Below are 20,239 nucleotides of genomic sequence, written 5' to 3' on the forward strand. Positions count from 1 at the left end.
AAATGCTGATTCACCCACAGGTGAGGAAACGTTGAGCTTTGGGTGAAGAAATATTAGCTCCAAGTTCCAACCCTTCCACTACAAAGACTCCTCCTTGTCACATCCTTGGTATCACCATCCGCTTGTCTTCCATCGGTCCAGGTTCATGTGTCCTGGCTTTAACTGCCTGCAAAGAGGAATACTGACACCAAATCTGGGAAACATAAACTTTATTTCAACAACTAATAACAGTTAATTGAAGTAATGAAAAACGACTCTTATGAATAAGGTACAATCTGACACCACTTAATTTGACTTAATAGTTCCTGCTTCTTGCACTGACTGTATTTAGCCATTCAGTAACTTTGTACACATGACAAACTGTCTTGCACAGATTTCAAGCCTCAGAACCTTCAGAGCCTCAGATTTAAATGGAATGAGTGCCCAATTCAGACCAGTGCATCACTGCATTTCTCAGTCCTAAATGTGTTAAATTGATTATCCAAGTCACTTGTTTTAAGTAAATGAAAATTTTAAAAAATGCAGATGCTGGAAATCTGAAATAAAAACAGAAAATGCTGGAAAAACTCAGCAGATCAGGCAGCATCTATGGAAAGAAAAACAGTTAATGTTACAGGTTGAAGACACTTCATCAATAAATTCTTTATTTTCAGCAGAACAACAAATTCAATCGTGGTTCCTTCTTATCATGCATAAACTGCAAAACCACAAGCCTTTCAAAAGGATGAATTCCCTACCTTTTCTGCACATTATATCTTGGTTCAGTGTTGGACAAAAGCTCTTAAGTAAACTTCTGCCTCTGCAAACTGATGTAATCAGAGGGTTTGAGCAAGAGTCAAGATTAAATGTGCTCTCATGATCTACATCACTCAACAGTCCTAAAATGAGCAAACCACTTAATTGGATTTGTACTGTACAGTTTCTAAGCAATGTGTGTTTAAATGTGAACAATTGTGCATTCTCAAGTAAAAAGCAAGATCACTTTAACATGAGAATTCAATGGTGCTTTAAACCTCAGAAAAATCTGTAGCTTTTAAAAATGCTTGCATACATCTTCTAATAAATTAGCAACCCAGATCAACCAATATAGCATAAAGGAAACTTTCAGCATAAGCAATTATAGTTTCATATAAAACTGGTCAGATACTGTTTTTCTAATGTAACATGGAACATAATGAAAAGGAAATGCACAACTTTCAATGTTTCAGCATTCAGTTAGTGAACCAACACAACTAGGTGGCTGCAAATCATAATGTGAAGGTTTCAAGATGACAAGCTCGGGATGAGTTTTAAAAAGCAACTTGAAAATAATAAACACATTTATCTAAACCAGCAAGAGATCCCGAGGAGAAGCAGCTGTCAGAAATGCTGGGAGGGTTCTTAATCAAGAAAGAACATATTTTAGGCCCACAGTAATTCGTGGAAGGCACTTCCATTGAAATTTTCTCAGCAGTTCCTTATGCAGGTACATATTTCTGCTGACAGTGAGTCTTCTGAATTACAACCCAAAGAGTGATTTGGTTAGGGTTGAGTCCAATCAATTATGGAAAATCAAATATAATAAAACATATAAGACTTGTTGGCTTTCTTTGAATTGCTTTCAACTATGCACGAATGAAAATACAGTGTTTGATTGGAAGTCCTGTGACAAAGCAACTGTTTCTTTCACTAGATAGATGCTTGTAGCTAAGCAGATTGGTACAGTCCTTCTGTGGCTGTAAAGAAGTCCTCCAGAATACTCTGTAAATATTCAAATGTGGGTCTATCTTCTGGAGCATTTTTCCAGCAGTTCAACATGATATCATAGAGTTCATTTGAGCAGTTGTCAGGGCGGGGCATTCGATAGCCACGCTCTAAACTACGTATTACTTCAGGGTTGCTCATCCCTGCAGAACACAAAATAACAACCAATAAATAGTCAGCAGAGTAACTTTTCTATCATTTCACATGAAATATAATAAATGACGTGAAAACCACATACACCCACAGACAGATTTCATGTTGTTATTACCTGAATGTTATAAAAGTAGCAGAGAGGAGAAATTGTTGTGGCGGTTTTCAGTCTCTATCTGCCTATTTAACGTTATCTTAATTCTAAGGTTACTTAACTATCAGCAGCTAGTATCTTGTTGACTCAAATATCTTCAATGCAATGCTGAAGGGTTATCAAGGGTTGGAGGGTTTTTTTGTGGAGGGAGGGGATACCAGAGCATCAGGGAGGCAGCTATGCCAAACTGCCCTAGGATTCTGACCTCATAACCTCTGAATTTCAGTATACACATGTCTCCAGAAATTTCAGTTAAGATAATGGAATGTGGAAATCAGAGTTCATGATGTTAAAGCCTCCTATCAAATCCTATTCTTGTGAATCATGAAACATTTTTACTAATTGACTGCATATTCAAAATTATTAAGTGTTTTAATGAGACAAATATGTACAAAGAGGGGTAATAAGAGCATGGAAATCTAGATTTTGAAAAACAATGCAAGGAGATGGTAGGGGAGAATTCTTTTCAAATATGCATTTTCTCCCAAAACCAATGTTAAAGGATGAATTCATCTGAGATTCTAGCAAATGAATAAAGGGAGCTGAAAAAGTCCTGGGGAATGAGACAGAGCTGCATCAGGCATGATGTGTTGCAAAATGTTATATGTATCCAGTAATGTGCTACAGCAAGCTCTATTTATTTGGCATTTCACATTTCAGAGAAAGCCAGCATATCCAGAGGATACAATCCAGTTATCCGCTTTGATCCATGGCCTAAGGGATCAGGGTAATGTGACTGTAGTGTCAAAACATGCACATGTTCTTAGGGAGGAGTGGGGTCATATTAAGTTGAACCCAACATGACACTACGACAACTTTGTGTCACTTATTTAATGGGTCTTGTTCAGACTAGCATGGAACTGCCTTTAATCGGATATCTTAACCATATGAAATTATTCCAGAGATTATGTGTAATAGAGCATAAATTTCTCAACTACCTGGATACGGTACTCTCCCATATGTTGTAATTTCTGTTAAAAGTACACCAAAGGACCAGACATCAGACTTGATTGTGAATGTGCCATAATTAATGGCTTCTGGTGCTGTCCATTTGATAGGGAATTTGGCACCTGCAAAAAAAGAAAACAAAAAAAACGTTTTTCCTTCCAATTTCCCCACATTTTCCTTCTGAAGGTCTTGATTTGTTAGGTATTCATTATCTGTAGGTCCTGAAATCTAGTGCTGAATGACTATTACACAAGCTGACCCAGAGTTTGTCATTATTGCAGTACTGCACAGGGAGTGAGGGTCATTGACTATCCCTCAGTTTGCCCAATGCAGTTGGGTGTCATTCATATAGCACCGACTAGTTCCCAATCTGGAACCCAGCTGGTCCACACAGATCTGTAGATAACTAAATCACTGAAACATCGAGCAACTGATCTTTCAGGATGGACGGATGAATAATGATGATGATAACAACAACAACAACAACAACAATCTTTTTAAAGACATGATTAGAATTGTATGTATTTTCCAAAAACCCTGCGGACTCATCAGAGACCAATGCATTAAAGCACTTGAAGGTTTTTCTTTAATTAAAAACAGGCCACATTGTTCAAATTTGTGCCTATCTTAGAATGATCATGAATGGGAAATGATTTAAAATCATAATATAGTTATCTTCTAAAAATAGTTATTATCCTCTGGCTTTTATGCCTTCATTTCACAGGGTAAATTTTAGGAAAGCGCTCTTTCAACACGAAGCCCAGAGGAAGTGAAAATAATCACTGCACACAATTTGAGTTATCATTTACTTAACTTGACACAAGAGGCCATTCAGACCATGCCAGCTGCAAGCAAAGTTGTCTCCTTGGTTCAATTCCCCTTCCTGTTATTCCTCAGTGCCCTGCAACATTCCCTCACGTGCCCATCAACTTGCTCTTCTGATGCTTTTGCCACTTACATAGAACATAGAAAATAGAAAACCTACAGCACAATACAGGCCCTTCGGCCCACAAAGTTGTGCCCAACATGCCCCTGCCTTAGAAATTACTAGGCTTACCCATAGCCCTCTATTTTTCTAAGCTCCATGTACCTGTCCAAAAGTCTCTCAAAAGACCCTATCGTATCCACCTCCACCACCGTCACCGACAGCCCATTCCATGCACTCACCACTCTCTGAGTAAAAAACTTACCCCTGACATCTCCTCTGTACCTACCCCCCAGCACCTTAAACCTGTGTCCTCTTGTGGCCACCATTTCAGTCCTGGGAAAAAGCCTCTGACTATCCACACGATCAATGCCTCTCATCATCTAATACACCTCTATTACCTACACTAATAGGTAATTTACAGTGGCCAACTAACCCACCAGCACATCATTGGGATATGGAAGGAAACAAGAGGAATTTTTAAGCTGTCATTTGTTTTATGCATATTTATTTTTTGTTAGATGGGATAGGAAATCAAAAGATTAATTCTAACTGTTGGCTTTTAATACATTTTTGAAGCTGAAGGAAAGGCAAACCAGGCAAGTTGTACAGTATCCAGCTGAACCACTCCTGACCATTTTCTGCTCCCACTGAAAAGTACAATTAACCCACAGGCCTTAACAATGTCACATCTCCCTACGGTAGATGTATTTATGCCCTCCCAGTGGTTGGCATATGCTGCTCAGTGCATTAAGCAATGCCTTTCAAAAGCATTTATAACAATCAAAAGAATTGTTCTTATCAACCTTTACCATTGGTTAAAAAAAACATCACCATACTGCATCAATGTTGCATTTCCACTGTTTGAGACAATCGGTCTTTTATGCTATCACCAAAGAAAGAGTGGCCATTGCTGGGCAATTTGCTGTGCAATTCTGTGCCTAAATCCAGAAACAGATAATGACATTCACCATTTAGGACCCTTAATGACCATTAAGGAGTATACATTCAGCCATGTTGTTGTAAAGGAAACTAGACACTAATTCTCCCTACATAATGCAGGCATAGATGCACGCATCTCTTTCTCATGTTAGATGGTCACTTTGGTTACTTCTGTTCCTTAAATTCAGTTTCATCATACATTATCCCCAGTTTTATGCAAGAAAAGTCAAGAGGACCTTTTCTAGGTTCACACTGAAGCTCTGAATTTGATTGAAATGTCTTCTTCTTATTCTGTCCCTCGGGGTTGAGGATGATTTGCTTCCACTCCAGGTCCATGGGTTCTGAGATGTCTGATGAGGCCAATGTGGCATCTGCAGACTCCCCCACAGTTTGGATAGGAGCCATTTGACAAAGCTGGTGGATGGGTTATTTGGGAAGTTTTGGGCTCCTTCTGCTATCTTCACTGCAGGGATTTCCCAAATACTCCTTTTCCATATTGAGCAGCCACAGGTCAGAGATTCCCACAAGTTGATGAGGATGTTACCCTTTCTACAAGAAGCATTTTCTTCATGATCCTGGAAATTTCCTGCATGACAGAGTAGAGTACCCATCTCATGAGTCTTGTGTTGGGAAAATTAACATGTGGCTCATCCAACAGTGCAAGTACAGCTTCAGTGCTGAGGATGTTGGGCTGGGAGGCTGACGGTTCACTTATACTGCTAGTGGATTTGGAGGATTTTGTGAAAACAACATTGGTGGCATCTCTCCAGTGCTTTTGAGGTCCCTGTGCTCTCTAGTCCAAGTCTCAGCAGCATTCAGGAGGGTGGCAATCACTACTGTCTATAGACTGTGACTTTTGTTCTTGGCCTGAGGGCTTATTGAACACAATAGCTTTCCTCTGAGTGCTCTAGATTCTTCCCACACCCCAAAGAAGTCTGGGGATTGGTAGGTTAATTGGACACTGTAAATTGCCTCTGGTATGTAGGTGAATGGTAGAATCTGGGGGGCAGTGATAGGAATGTGGGGAAAATAAAGTGGTTTGTAAATAGGTGTCTAAACGTTGGCACGGACTCAGTGGGCCAAAGAGTCTGTTTCTGTGCTGTATCACAATGACTATTTTCCTCAGATGGCCAAATGGCGAAATTCCTCATCAATGTTTGCACTGGCAGATATGGAAAGTCACCCACATTTTCCAGATCCCGTAACAGACCTTTTTGGTCAGCCAGGTGATTGTGCGCAGCAGGAGCAGGTTGGCAGAGGGCATTTGTCTGACAAGTGTTGAATGAAAGGCGCATTCTCATGATGCATTGGTGAAGGACTCAGGGATGACGTGGTGCTCAGCATCCAAAGGTGAAAATGTGCAAGCATCACTGACTGACGTGGGATTGACTGTGTTTCTGGAACAGTTTCTTGCTCAGATTAGCTCCCCCAGCATTGTGACACAATGCTTGAAACAAGCCTGCACTGAGATTGAACCTGTGGTGGACCCATTGGTTAGGAACACAGCCTGCTTGCTTGCTTGTTATCATGTAGAAGCCACAGAACGGAGATGATTTTCTGAGGGTACGGAGAAATTCATAATATCTCTATTGAGATATTATGAATTTCTCTCAGGGAGCAAATGCTGTATTGATATCGTTCCTCACCATTCGACTTCTTTCTACAGTCAGGTTCGATTCTGATGCTGTCTGTGTGGAATTTGCTTGTTCTCCCAAGACCGTGTGAGTTTCCCTCAGCTGTTCTGGTTTCCTCCCATATCCCAAACACTTGCTAATTGGTTAATTGGCTACTGTAAATTACACCTTAGCGTAGGTCAATGGCAAAAGAAGCAAAGGGGAGTTGAACAGCATGTGAGAGAAAGTAAGTTTCAAGGATAAAGCGGAAAAGTGAGAGGGATGAGACTGATGGATTATTTTGTGAGGAGCAGGCATAAATCCAATGACTGGCCTTCTTCTGTGCTATAATAAAAAGTAAGTAAATAATGGAAATAATTTCTCCTGGATTTGTATCATGGCCCATTATCCCTCTAGACAGTTGGAATCCCTACAGTGATTCTAGGTACACCTCTTCAGCCACTGAAAGAAAGCAGCTGAGGATCTTTGGAAAGATTTTTCCTCTGGCATACAGAAGAGAGACCCCACTGTTGTGCAAGCAATCGGATTTGTCTCCTTTGTTGATGATAATTGCAATTACAGGATCTTTAAGGACCCCTGGAATGGTCTCCTCTCTTTGGGTGAGAGAAATGAGGAATAAATTTGTTCCATTGGAAAGTAACAGATGGACCAGCATCAAAATGAAACAGCTTGGTCACCCTTGCAAAGTCTTTTGACTTAATGGAAGTGGGACTGCAGGGCTAAAGTATCTCTGAAAAAAAGTGTCAAGTGTGTCTTGGCATTCAACTCATGCAAAATCAGGAACACTTACCTCATTGAGATTGTGTGACCCATTAGCAAAGACTTACCTTCACGTGCTGTGTATTCATGATCTATAAGCCGGGCAAGACCAAAATCTGCAATCTTGCAGACCAATGTTTCTGATACCAATATATTGGCAGCTCGTAGATCCCTGTGGATGTATTTTTTCCGTTCAATATACGCCATTCCCTCTGCAATCTGAAAAATACACATTCAGTATATAAAATTTGCTAATAAATGGTTATTTAAGGAGGCTAAAGAAATTTGGCATGTCCCCTTTGACACTCACCAACTTTTATCAATGCACAATAGAAATCATCCTATCTGGATGCATCACGGCTTGGTATGGCACTGCTCTGCCCGGCACCACAAGAAACTGCAGAGAGCTGTGGACACAGCTCAGCACATCATGGAAACCAGCTTCCATGGACTCTGTCTATACTTCTCACTGCCTCAGTAAAGCAGTCAGCATAATCAAAGACCCCACCCACCCAGGATATTGCGATGGGTGCGCAGTTAGAGACTTCTAAAGGGGGCTGAATGGGATACCTAGGGTGCAAACAGTCTGGCTCAGCCTGAGCCAAGTGCTGTTAATCATGTCAGAGTGAAGTCACTCTGCACTGACGTGAACTGCTTTTTTTTTCCCCTGGTGAGGGGATTTCAAGACCACGAAAATCAGAGTAACTGGACATTCATTTCACTACTGTGTGAAAATGTGACGCTGTAGGGCCTTTGCCTACAATGTTACTTTTCACACTAATTAAAGTTTTTTGTTTTTGCTCAAGCCTCATTGTGGCCTTTTCCAACAGCATCCCGGAAGACTGACTGTCCTTCAACTTCTTTCTGTAGATTTGCTGCAAATGTTCCATTTGCCAGTTAAATCCAAAACTTGCAGTAACTCATGAGATGGCAAAATTTCAGCCTGAGCTCACCAGGTATTTTTGTTGCCACACATTTTGAACTGTCAACACTGAGAAGTCTGCCACTCCACACAAATACAATAAATTACTCCAATCTCTAACGGACAGATGTCTGCAGTATTTCATTTCCTCAACTCAGGTCAATTTTTTTTAAAATCTGCTTATCACAGTGGAAAATAGAGGCAGTGAATTCATTTCCTCTACTGATCTCAAAGCTGATAAGAGGTAAAAGTAAAGCAACAACAACAGTCTCTGATAGGCCACTTATCTTCTTAAATTTGCATCTTCTCTTGCCAAGAACATGTGTCTAATTTTAGAAACACTGCAAACTATACATAGGTTAACCCTCTTTTTGTATATATAGGTCAATTTTCAAAACAAGATTGAAATTAATCAACTATATATTTTAGTAGATTCAGGAAAAACTGTAGAAATGTTTTTCATTAAGATTTCATACTATGTTATCTTGTTTGATTCAATTGATTGTAGGGGTCTATCTCACTCTGAGCCTCCATCATCTGAGATTACTGACAGCTGTAAAAGATCATTGATACAAACTGACTCTCACCCCAACCCACCGCCCCCAGAGCTGACAACAGCTGTAACATGTTACATATGTGAGCTATATTAAATGTGTTGGGGAAAAGGAATGGCAGAGTTATAGCTGCAGGGAATCTTTATAAATGTGACTTTAAGTGTCTTATCACAGTTTACACCTGTGAATCATGAGAGCAGCCATGAAAAGATTTTAGGTTGGGAGACATTTCCCTTCCTGACAAAAAACACAAATAGCAAGAACTTATCAAAATATTTCCTTCTAGCTTTGTGTTATTTATGCTTCTTTGTGGAGGCTATTTGCCCACTAAGCTAGATTGACTTTACTTTATCACCTTCTGAACATATCCCACAGTATGTTCCCCTTCATGTTAAATTGCACTTATTTCACAGTTAGTGGGACATTAGACCTAGCAATGCAACCTAACCCCCTAATTGCTTTTCCCGCAATCACCTCACACTTTTTATGTACCTTTAATCAGTAGCAAACTATTCCGGTTAATGTTTCCATTGCGTAAATATAAACAGGACTAGAATACCAGCACACCAAATACACACAGCATTTGGCCACATGAAAGGATCTAGGCCTATTCTTTTAACTTCTCAGCATTTGACATTTCCATGTGGACATCCATTTCATTTTTGTCTATATCTAAGTATTTAATTAACTCTGACAAAGCTCAGCAACTGAAACATTAATCGTCTGCACGTGCTACCTGACCTGCTGTGTGGTTCCGACATGTTTTGCGTTTATTTCAGAACTCCAGCAATTGAAGTGTTGTGCTTTTTAATTTTAATGTATTACTTGCAAGCACATGCTCAAGGATAATTTCATTCATGAGGTACACGTGTCCCCCATAAATAATCAAAACCAATCCCTCTTGCGCATACACCTCAGTTTTCAACCAACCTCTCCCACATTTAGGCCCCACTTCTGCTAAGGGTCAGAGTGTCATAGTTTGTCAAATGAACCAACTGCCTCCACTAAAAAGTTGGTGGAAATAAAAAAACTGCAGATGCTGGAAATGTGAAACATAAGGAGAAAATGTAGGGAACACTCAGCAGGTCAGGCAGTATCTGTGGAAAGAGACCTGAAACATTGACTCTGTTTCTCTCTGGCCAAGATATGGCAATTCTGACCAACAGGGGTTGCCATTATAGGCCCTATTCCCCCTGACGTTAAAGGCCTTGCAGAAGCTCTTCTCTACAGAATATACAACTTAAGAATCCTGCTGATGTATTTAGTCACATCTCAAGTTTATGACATGTCCATCTGAAAGGTTATGGATTGTTCTCACCCTTGACTGCTTTACTTCCATTTAGCATTCAGTCTCTATCACAACCCTGCACTGCCCTCAGTGGTTATCACTACAGGTAAGAGACTGCTAAGTTTGTAAAGAAGCATAGCTGCTGTCCAAGAAATAAAATAAAAATAACAAGAACATCCATAAAACATGCTGTTTATTTGGAATTTCCACCAAATTCATGGCAGCTAATTGTCAGAACCCCCACAAAAATTATTGACAATTATAGAGTCTGCACAGGAATCCAAAAGAACTAGAAGGAATTCTTCTATCAAATGTTTTAGCCCCAGTAGAGGATCATTGTAGAAACACCATTTGCCTGGTTTATCTGGGATTTGCATCAACAATGTAATTAGTGTTGCCCTTTGGGAGAATACCAATTAGGAATGAAATGCTATTATTTTTACTCATATCCATTTCCTGTAGCAATGGTGTGAGAAGGGATAAAATTTTAACAGGGCTCTGGGGAAAGACAAGGGCACTAAGTGTACCACGGATACAGAGAGTTAAATGGCCTCATTCTGTACAATATCATTCTGTGATTTTAAACAAGCTGTTCTTCCTATCATCTAGTCTGCTTAATAATGATTCCCAGTATCGCACTGAAATGTCAACAAAAAGTATCCCGGTACAGTCTGAGGTTATCACTTCCCTGGAGCGCCATCCACAGTGAATGGAAGGAAGCAGGAGAAGAAATTGAAAATAGAAAATAATCCCAGAAGACCAACCTGAGCTGACATGTCAATTAATTTTGTTAGCTCTATCTTCATTCCTTCATCAGTCTTTAGAAAATCCAGCAAACTACCTGCAGGAGGATAAAATGAACAGTCAAATCACATTAAACCCACAACCACTCATGAAAAGTAAAAAGAGTGATGCATTCCACACACTGGACCTTATTTTGCCAATGCACAAAGTATGGAGTGCCAGCTTTATTAGTTAAAGATATTACACGGTGGTCATCTGCAAACAAAACAGGGAGCACTTTCCTTACTGTACCTTTTGCCATAAATTCAGTCACTATATATATGGGTTCCTTTGTCACAACTGCATACAGCTGCACCAGCTTGTCATGTTGAAGTGTCTTCATAAGGTTGGCTTCTTCCAGGAAAGCCTCTGGAGACATGCTACCCTCCTTCAGCATTTTAATGGCAACCTTGGTATTGTTCTTATAGTAACCTGTGAAAAGGATTTTTAAGAAGCACTGAAAATCAAATCCCTTATTGTAAAACTGTTTATTTTCATCCACACAATCCACAAAGGGGTTTCAAAGCATCTCCTTTAAACATTACACAAACAAATACAGGTCTTGTCAAAAGCATTTATGACTGAGTTAAAGCAGTAAGCAATCACCCCTTGATACCAGGTTTGAATACAATCCTAACCAGATGGAATGTTTGTGCTCTATGCTACAGCAAGGAACTCAAGCAAAATAAGTGTGCAGTACCAATACACTCCAACTTGTTGGAAGTCCAGAAATTGTCCAGAAATTAAGCAGAGGTTTAGGAAATTTTCAGGGTGGTGAAATGTGGAGTAAAAGATTGTAAGAAGTTTATTGTATAGATCTGAATAGAGCACAGAGTACTTCAACGAGTCTAGTCAGTGCTAAATCTGACCTGGGACTATACAGCATTTTCATGAGGCAGACAGAAACAACAAACTAATGACGCATGGAACTTACAGAATCATTTAAAATTACATGGAATATACAGCACATAACAGGCTATTGGTCTCCTCTCATTCTACCTCCATTTCCTCAGCATTTCAACATCTTTCCATTTCCTTATCTCTCAAACAATTACCTAGCTTCTTTCTCAAAGCATCAATGTATCTGAAACTTTTCCTGACAATAGCAAGGTCCATAACTTAGCGGCAATTGAAAATCAAACATTGTGATGTCAAGTCCGAAATAAAGGACCGAAAATGCTGGAAACATTCAGCGGGTCAAGCAGTAGCTGTGGAAAGAGACACAGAATTAATGTTTCAGGTTGAAGACTCTTCAGTTCTGATGAAGGCTCTTTGATCTGAAACATTAGCTGTACTTCTCTTTCCATAGATGCTGACTGACCCATTCAGTACGTCCAGCATTTTCAGCTTTTGTTCTATAATTTAGCCACACTCTAAGCAAATTAATTTTTCTTACATTTCTTATTAAATCTTTAGTATATTTTCTGCAGTTTCCTCAGAATTCCTATGGCTTTTTCGCTGTATAGGGTCTAAAGTTCTGCTCAGTGCATCAAGTGCAACTTTATCAGGTCCTACATAAGCGTTACATTACTGCATTACATTTTGGTTCAAAACCCTACAAATACATCAAGTGCTTTCTTTGCATTTTGGTTGCTATGGTAACTTCTTTAATGATTTATTTACCTGTATCCCTGCACCTATGTGGTCCCTTGTTCTTCATTTTTATTATTTTCTAAGATGCATGCTAGAGTTCTACTTTTTCCTGTCACTGTGTGATTCACCTCACAAAGAATATTGTGAAGATTAATTTTGTAAAAGTTAATTTGTCATTTAAGTGCTCATTATGTATTATTTTGTGCTGTATTCTTCGTCAATTAGCTATACCCTAACAGATGATGACAAACTGTTATGTTATGAATTCCTAAATTTGGGTTATTAAAATAAATTATGAATAGCTATGGGCCTGGTCCTGATGGATGATGGGTTAACAGGAGGTTTTAAGTTAGGGCATGTACAGGACAGTTTTGCATAGCCTCAGAATAAGGAAGACTGGCCAGGAATGCTTCAGATTAGATTAGTCAGATGAAGCAATGCTACACACCAAGAATTTGCTTTCATAATTTTAGTTGTTCAAATGTGACACCCAGTCAGGATGCCTAGAGGGGTTTAGGTAGAATGAAGCAAGTCTACTTATCAAGATTTAGTGAGTGAAAGTGCAGGAGGCTGAAGGTGGTGAGATGGCCCAAGTCAGAAATTTGACATGTTCATAAGAATGAGTAGGTTTAGAAAAGGTTGGATGAGTCTGGTGTTGGAGGAAATTGCAGGCACGGTAGTGTAGCAGTTAGTGTAACACTATTACAGCGCCAGCAACCTGGGTTCAATTCCAGCCACTGCCTGTAAGGAGTTTGTACGTTGTCCCCGTGACTGCATGAGTTTCCTCCGGGTGCTCGGGTTTCCTCCCACATTCCAAAGGCGTACGGGTTAGGAAGTTGTGGACATGCTATGTTGGCGCCGGAAGCATGGCGACACTTGCAGGCTGCTCCCAAAACACTCTACGCAAAAGGTGCATTTCACTGTGTGTTTTGATGTACATGTGACCAATAAAGATATCTTATCTAAGTTGACAAATAACAAGAGCATGGATAAAGACTTCAGAAGTAGATGATCTGAGAAAGGGGTGATGTTACAGAGATGAAAAATAGACGGTTCTAGTACTGGCTCAGATATGTGGTTAGAAACTCATCTCAGGGTCAAATACAGCTGAGGTTGCGTCTGGTTCCGTTGTAGAGGGATGGATAGAGTCAGCAGCTAAGGAATAGAGTTTGTGACAGTGACTTAATCAGTGGATTTGGTCTTTCCATTATTTGTTTTAAGATCCAAGACTGGTTGTCAGTGGATGGGACAAAAAGGATAGAGGTGAGGCCATCCCTTCCTTGATTTATATGGGGTGAATGTGTGAGCTAAGCTCCGTAACCTCATGTAAGACACATTTTTTTGGATGAAAAGTAGGGGTCCACACCCCTCCCCACCCCAGTACCCTGTGCACAACCTGGATAGGCCTGGTATTATTGGGATTGTTGACATGGAAACCAACACTGCTGATGACGTTGCTGAGGGACATCAGGGAAATGAGAGGTAGGAAGGGCCTGAGAGATTTCTGTGGGAAAACTGGGGATAATGCAGAGGTGCAGAAAAAGAAGCTACTGTTGATGATTGTCTGACTGTGAGTGAGTTGAATGGAACCAGGTAAGAGAGGTTCCAACCAGTGTGGTGGAGGGGTAGTGGTGAGAGTGCAGCTGACCTTGTCAAAGGCTTCAAGTAGGGCAAGGTTAATGAGAAAGCCCACCTAGGCTACCCTGATAGCACTTCAGTTGCCCCAGTCACCATCTGTACCACTGAGAAACAAAAGTGCAGCAGGAGCATGGGAACACCACCACCCACAGATTCCTCTCCAAATCACACACCATCTTGAAATACGCAGCTGCTTCTCCACTGTGAGGTACCTTCACCAGAAGGATGACAGCAGAGGTTAAAGAAGGTTAAAGCAAGGACAATACCTGCTGGTCTTGCCAGTGACACCCAGATCCCAAAAATGAATTTTAAGAAGGATAACATATGTGGCAATCATACAGGACATCTTTTGTGATCCAGTAATGGGCCAGGCAGTAAAATTATTTGAAAGAATTCAAACAGTTCTGGGTAAGACATGCACAACTTTTACAACACATTCAAGGATGGTTTCAGATGAGGTGGTAGTTGAGGAGAGGATGATGATGGTAGAAATTAAGGAGATGGGGACAATGCTTTAAAGGAAAGAAGTTTTAACAATATTAGCAGACATGAGAGCCGGGTAGGGAAGTTGGGTAGTCATTAGATTTGGGGGAATAAGACTGAGAGAGAAAGAAGTGAGTCACATAAACAGAACAAGTCCAGCAAGGGCAAAAGAAACATTGGAGAAAAATGTGAGTTTGGGACTAAGGCTGGGGAATGTTAGAAGTTAGGCCTGGAAGGTTAAGAGAGAGGAAAGAACAGGCAGCTGGATAAATGGTTTTCAATGCTGGTACCAAATTGTCCATGAGCTACTTATTGGCGGTAAGGGTGGAAGTGATAGGGTTGGGGTTTAAAAAAACAACTTGTGTTAAAATAAAATACCACAGGGGTTACCTTGGAAAAGGAATCCATGTGGTAGACAAGAGCAAGACTTGATGGTACCTTTTGTTGTCCATCAAAATCTCATAGTGAATGGTTAAACTATAGTCATTCATGTTTCCCCTGGATTTGAGGAAGGGAACATGAGAACTGTACCATGGGGAGGAGCCAGGGTGACAGAGGAATGGCTTTAATGGGAACCAGGTCAATAAAGTTAGAGGTTAATGTGGATCAGTGGTAAAGATGAAAACAAACAACATATCTCTCATCTCAGTTGGAAAGTTACTGATATCACTAGCTAGGTTATTATTTTTACTGTACAACCATGTGACTGATATTTGTACACAAATGTGTTCAAGAGGTGATCCTCTGCTCACTCTTTAAGAACAGTTCATACCCTGTTTATTACTTAAGTTTGGTTTTCCCGCATATGTAAAAAGGTTAGATTCACAGGAGTAATGAGAAAGTTAAAATGTTCATAGAAAATGTTTACAATCACCAAAGAGAGAAAAAAAGATATTAATCTCTGGACTCAGTATGTTTTTTGATGCCATTTCAAACTACATTTGCAAATCCAGCCTGGTAAACATTTCATTCTTACTGTCACTGCTGATCATAACAAACTTTGCACTGCATCCTGTCCATCAAAAGTGCCAGGCAGTAGTGCACTTCCCTGCATTTATATCATGGAAATATTTGAATCAACCACCATACAGACAAGCCAAATATATGGCAATTGGGCCAAGCCACCACAAATGACACATCATTCACTTGTAACAGAGATGTGGTTTTTGAACTCTTGAATTTCCAGGTACATGCTTAAAAACGACATACCACACTGCTAAACACAGGAAATAATATCGATCAGACGCAGAATGAATATGGGAGGAGATTGATCTTAAAAATGGTCAAAGTTGTAACTACGTAAGTGATTATTTAGTGTTTTTTTTCCCCTCTCAGTTGTTTACTTGCTGGTTATGATGTTCCCCTAGAGTTATGACCATCAATAACAGCAGCCCAAGGTTATTTATATCACAATGTGATGAAGTGGTCTGAGGTGTTATAAAGCAAGTATGAAGTGCACCTTAATCTTCCCTAACCACAATTACATCAGCTTGACATTTCTTATTATGGCCACCATCTGTGTGTGTGGCTTACCCTGTCTAGTGTTACAGACTCTCATTTGCTGGGGCAGCTAGATTTGGCAGTGGGCTCTTCTGATCACCCACCTTAGCTGGGGCAGGGTCCGATACAAAGGCTTCAAAAGCCACTTACTTTGGGTGAAACAGGGCTGGCTGTGACTGGTGGTTTTCAAGGGAACTACCAGAGTTCAATGGCTCCCCAGCCAGTAAGCAAAGCAACAGATGAACTGGCACAAGCAGAGTGACAGATGCATGTGCCAGTTCATCTGTTGCTTTGCTCCCTCACTTGACTCCACATGGAGTTTAACAACAGAGCCTGAACATAGTTGGATTCACAGACCTGAAGTGGATTGGAATGGGGATTTGAAATGGGATTACCAGTTTGGAAATTAGGAAGACAACGTTACCTATTTTCTCCTTATTTTAACCACTTCATGGTGTCTTAGTCCCCAACTCTCAGCAGTGGAGCAACACCTCATCTGCCTTCTGCAACCAGCCAAGTGTGTGTGGAAGGTGGGAACTACAGGCAGTGAGTCCAGGCAACATGCCAAAGCCAGCTCGATTCAGCCCATTGTTCCCCTTGGGTTTTTGCCGACCCATTTGCATCTCCTGTTTTTATTTCAAATTTCCAGCATCTGTGTTATTTTGAATTTAAACCTGCTGAGCATTTCCATCATTCTGTTTTTATTCTACACTTCCTTCTTGGTAACTTTTCACTGAAGATAACTTCTTTAAGAAAACAATTCCACACCAACAGAGACCATAAAATAGATATTCTCCGCCATCAGATTCACATTAAATACAAGCAATTCAAACCTGTACTCATGGTAATAAATTCACTGACTTTTGAATTCAAACAGTGCAGGTAAAAGGAGTGCACATTAGACTTCAGAACCCAACAAAGAACTCAACAATTTCAGATGATCACTTTTTCATTCCTGTTTCTCTCATTTCCACTATTCAGTTAGTTTTATTTACACTCTCTCCTGTTCTGGTATTTCAGATTTCATTTGTCTTCTCCCATTTTGTCATTCAGTGTCCTTTGCCATCACTCCTGTCATTCAAACTCTCTTAGTCTTTGCCCCAACGTGTACCTTGTCTTTTGTCCTCTCTGCCACGTTGCAACTTCATCTGCAGCTTAAAACTTATTTGTCACATTTTCTAGTTCTGATGAAAGATCACTGGTCTAAAATATTATCTATGTTTCTTTCTCCACAGATTCTACCTGACCTGCAGAGTATACTCAACATTTTCTTTTATTATAACAGTAATTTCTGGGGCTGGAAAAGACAATTCTGATCCATCTGCCCAGGTCCAGTGTATACATATGGAATGCAAAGTTCTCTTTCAATATCCATTAAATGAAACTTTTACAAAATCTACCAATTAAAACTACTAATCTAATTAGATTTGACGAACCCTCTGGACAAAAAATTTTAAGTATTCACTATTCTTTTTGAAAATCTAGTTACAGTATATCTGAATTCATCATGAATTGAACTCATTGTAGAATGTGATTATTGTTAGGTAAATTAATAGTTTTAAAGCAATTCCTAGGGGCTAAAGGAAAAATATATCGGAAACCTTAAAATAGAACATCCATGTAAGCACAGATTCATCAAAGTATGTATTCTAGTTTTATCTTTCATAGTTCACTATGCAGCAAAAATAATAACTTGCATGTATATTGGCTGTATTAATGTGTAACATGTCCCAAGATGCACCAACAGTGCATTATCAGATTAAATTTGATGTTGAAACACATAGAGATATTAGAATGGGTGACCAAAAGTATATTGATTTTAAAAAATATCTGAAATGAGACAGAATAGCAAGTGGTGAGGTTTAGAGGCGAAATGCAAAATGGCTAATTGAAGCCTCAGGCACCAGCGGTGGAGAAATGAAAACTGAGAATGTGCAAGAGGCTGGTGTTAGAAGCGTGCACAGATCTCTGAGGGTTATATTACCGGAGGAGATTCCAGACTTAGAGAGGGGTAAGGCCCTGAAGGAGTTCAGAAACAAAGATGAGAATCTTAACATCGAGGTATTACCAGGCAAGGAGCCAATGCAGATCAACAAGCACAGGCTTTATGAGCAGCAGAGCTCTGCGTGGGCTCAAATTTACATTAGAGGCAAAGGTGAGAGGGCAGCCAGAAGAGCATTGGAATAGTTGAACCTGGAGGTAGAAAGGCATAGATGAAGGTTTCAGCAGCAAACAAGCTCTGGCAGAGGTAGAATGTTGTAGCCAATCTTGGTCCTAGACTGGGTGAAGTTATAGGATCAGAAACTCAGCTGAGGGTTAATTATGGGTGGTAAATTAATAACTACTGCTAATATAATGAAAAAGTTGTAACAGGAACTGAGTCAAAACCAGAATGATTTCAGTTACAGGTAGGTGGAAGTGACCTTACTGTAGGTAGGAGGGATATTATCAGACACTTAATTTTCCTAACCAGTTGCATTACATTGCAATTAAAATTGTCATATCAAAAGCTATAATTTATAATTTTCTAAATAATATTTTAAATTTAATGTAATTCATATTTTTAAGAATTAGTTATCAAAAATGTTCTCTCAAAGTTAAGTGAGTGGACAAAGATCTGGCAATTGGAGTATAATGTGGAGAGGATGCTTCCTCTTGTGGAAGAATGTAGAACCGGGGAAATTGTTTCAAAGTCTGGGTTACCAATTAAGATGATTTTTTTCTTTCTCTAAGTGGGTTATTTTTTCTTTCAGTGGGAGACTTTGGATCTCTCTTCTTCAAGTGGTGGTGGAAGCAGCTTTGGAATATTTTTAAGACAGAGATAAATAGATTCTTGATTTTCAAGGGGGTGAAAACTTATCATGGGCAGACAGAAATATGGAGTTTAGATTAAATCAGATCACCTACGATCTCATTAAATAGCAAAGCAATCTGAGTGGCTAACTGGTGTAATCCTGCTCCCAATTCATATGCTTGCATGTCCAAATAACTCAATTCAGATCACAATGAGTGTTCCAACTACTGCCACACCCTATCAAATGTCATACTTTATAAGTCTGCAGATCACACCAGTGGTCATCTGTTACCAGTGGCTGAAATTAAGTAATCAACAGTATCAAAGTTTGTGAGATTGTGTGTTTATGAAGCATCTGCACCTCTCAGCAATCATTAGAGCCGATCCTCTAGCAATTTCTCCCTGGGCGGAGTGCTCAGTGTATAACATTGTTGCATCAACACATTGCACTCTGCCTCTGCAATTTCTTCCATTGACTACGGAATGAATTTCAAAGGCAGACTACAATGTACTGACGTGACTAGTGCTAAGCACCACTGACTTGGTATGAGTTTCTCGGCAATATTGTTTTAGACACTTCTGCATCTGCCTACGTCCTTATGGTTATACGCCTTCCATCTTCCCTTTCTGGTCAGTTTCCAGTACCATGACCCTTGTAGAAAGCCTCTTAACAGCGGGGAAATCACAAGAGAACATTCAGGGACGAGCACTCCTGAAGTGTCAGTGAGTACTCCCAGCAGCTGCTACTTCCCAGCCACAAGTGTGATTTGATGGAATGACCTCCATCATTTGCTGAAGGATAAGTTGATCCATCATTCATCTGAAAGTTTAATCAAAACTATTATCTGCTGCCTACAATTACCTCTTCTACCATTTTCAATTGTTCCACAAATTGACAAGGTTTTTGGGAAAAAAAATTTGGATGCTGTTTTTGTCCTGGTCAGAGAAGCAGCAAGGTTCCATCCCCAGTGGATTTGGTATGTTGGGGCATTCTTTGGGGCCAAATAGGTTGCAAACCATCAGCAGTGTAGGTCAAGACCAGCCACAGTGCCCACTGTCAGAGACAAACGCACTCTTCATGTGATCTGGCATCACACACTCTGCCTGTTGCCAGCATCAAAAAGATATATTCAATGAGATGAGACACCACCTGTATTAAGCATTGATTATGGAGGAAAATGAAAGATGAGATGTCAGTGGAGCTACACGAACTTACTGACCAGAGGTCTGGTTCATTTTCTCCTGCATTAGTCAGCCCAAGAACTAAAATTTCATTAGGTCAAATGAAGGTATTAGTAACAATTAGTAACACAGTAAAATGTCCCAAGACGCTAAACAAAAACGTCATCAGACAAATATTAGCACAAGAGCCAAAGGAGGCTTTTAGGACAGGTGAGCAGATGCTTGGTTAAAGTGGTAGATTTCAGGA

At 39.9% G+C, this 20,239-nt stretch overlaps 1 protein-coding gene across 4 annotated transcripts in view; it reads right to left on the reverse strand.

The window, feature by feature from the left end:
* Positions 1-207: 207 nt before the first annotated feature.
* LOC127575460 (tyrosine-protein kinase HCK-like) overlaps positions 208-20,239 on the reverse strand; it is a 61,552-nt gene continuing 41,520 nt past the window's right edge. For all 4 annotated transcript variants that reach the window (XM_052025355.1, XM_052025354.1, XM_052025357.1 and 1 more), the window contains 5 exons: positions 11,055-11,234; positions 10,784-10,860; positions 7,324-7,474; positions 2,986-3,117; positions 208-1,886 (listed from right to left, as the gene is read on the reverse strand). In XM_052025355.1, the coding sequence (XP_051881315.1) occupies positions 1,687-1,886; positions 2,986-3,117; positions 7,324-7,474; positions 10,784-10,860; positions 11,055-11,234 (740 nt within the window). In that variant the 3' untranslated portion in view covers positions 208-1,686. The remainder of the gene's footprint in view (positions 1,887-2,985; positions 3,118-7,323; positions 7,475-10,783; positions 10,861-11,054; positions 11,235-20,239) is intronic.

This window comes from Pristis pectinata, chromosome 10, assembly GCF_009764475.1.
Source record: "Pristis pectinata isolate sPriPec2 chromosome 10, sPriPec2.1.pri, whole genome shotgun sequence".
NCBI lineage: Eukaryota > Metazoa > Chordata > Chondrichthyes > Rhinopristiformes > Pristidae > Pristis > Pristis pectinata.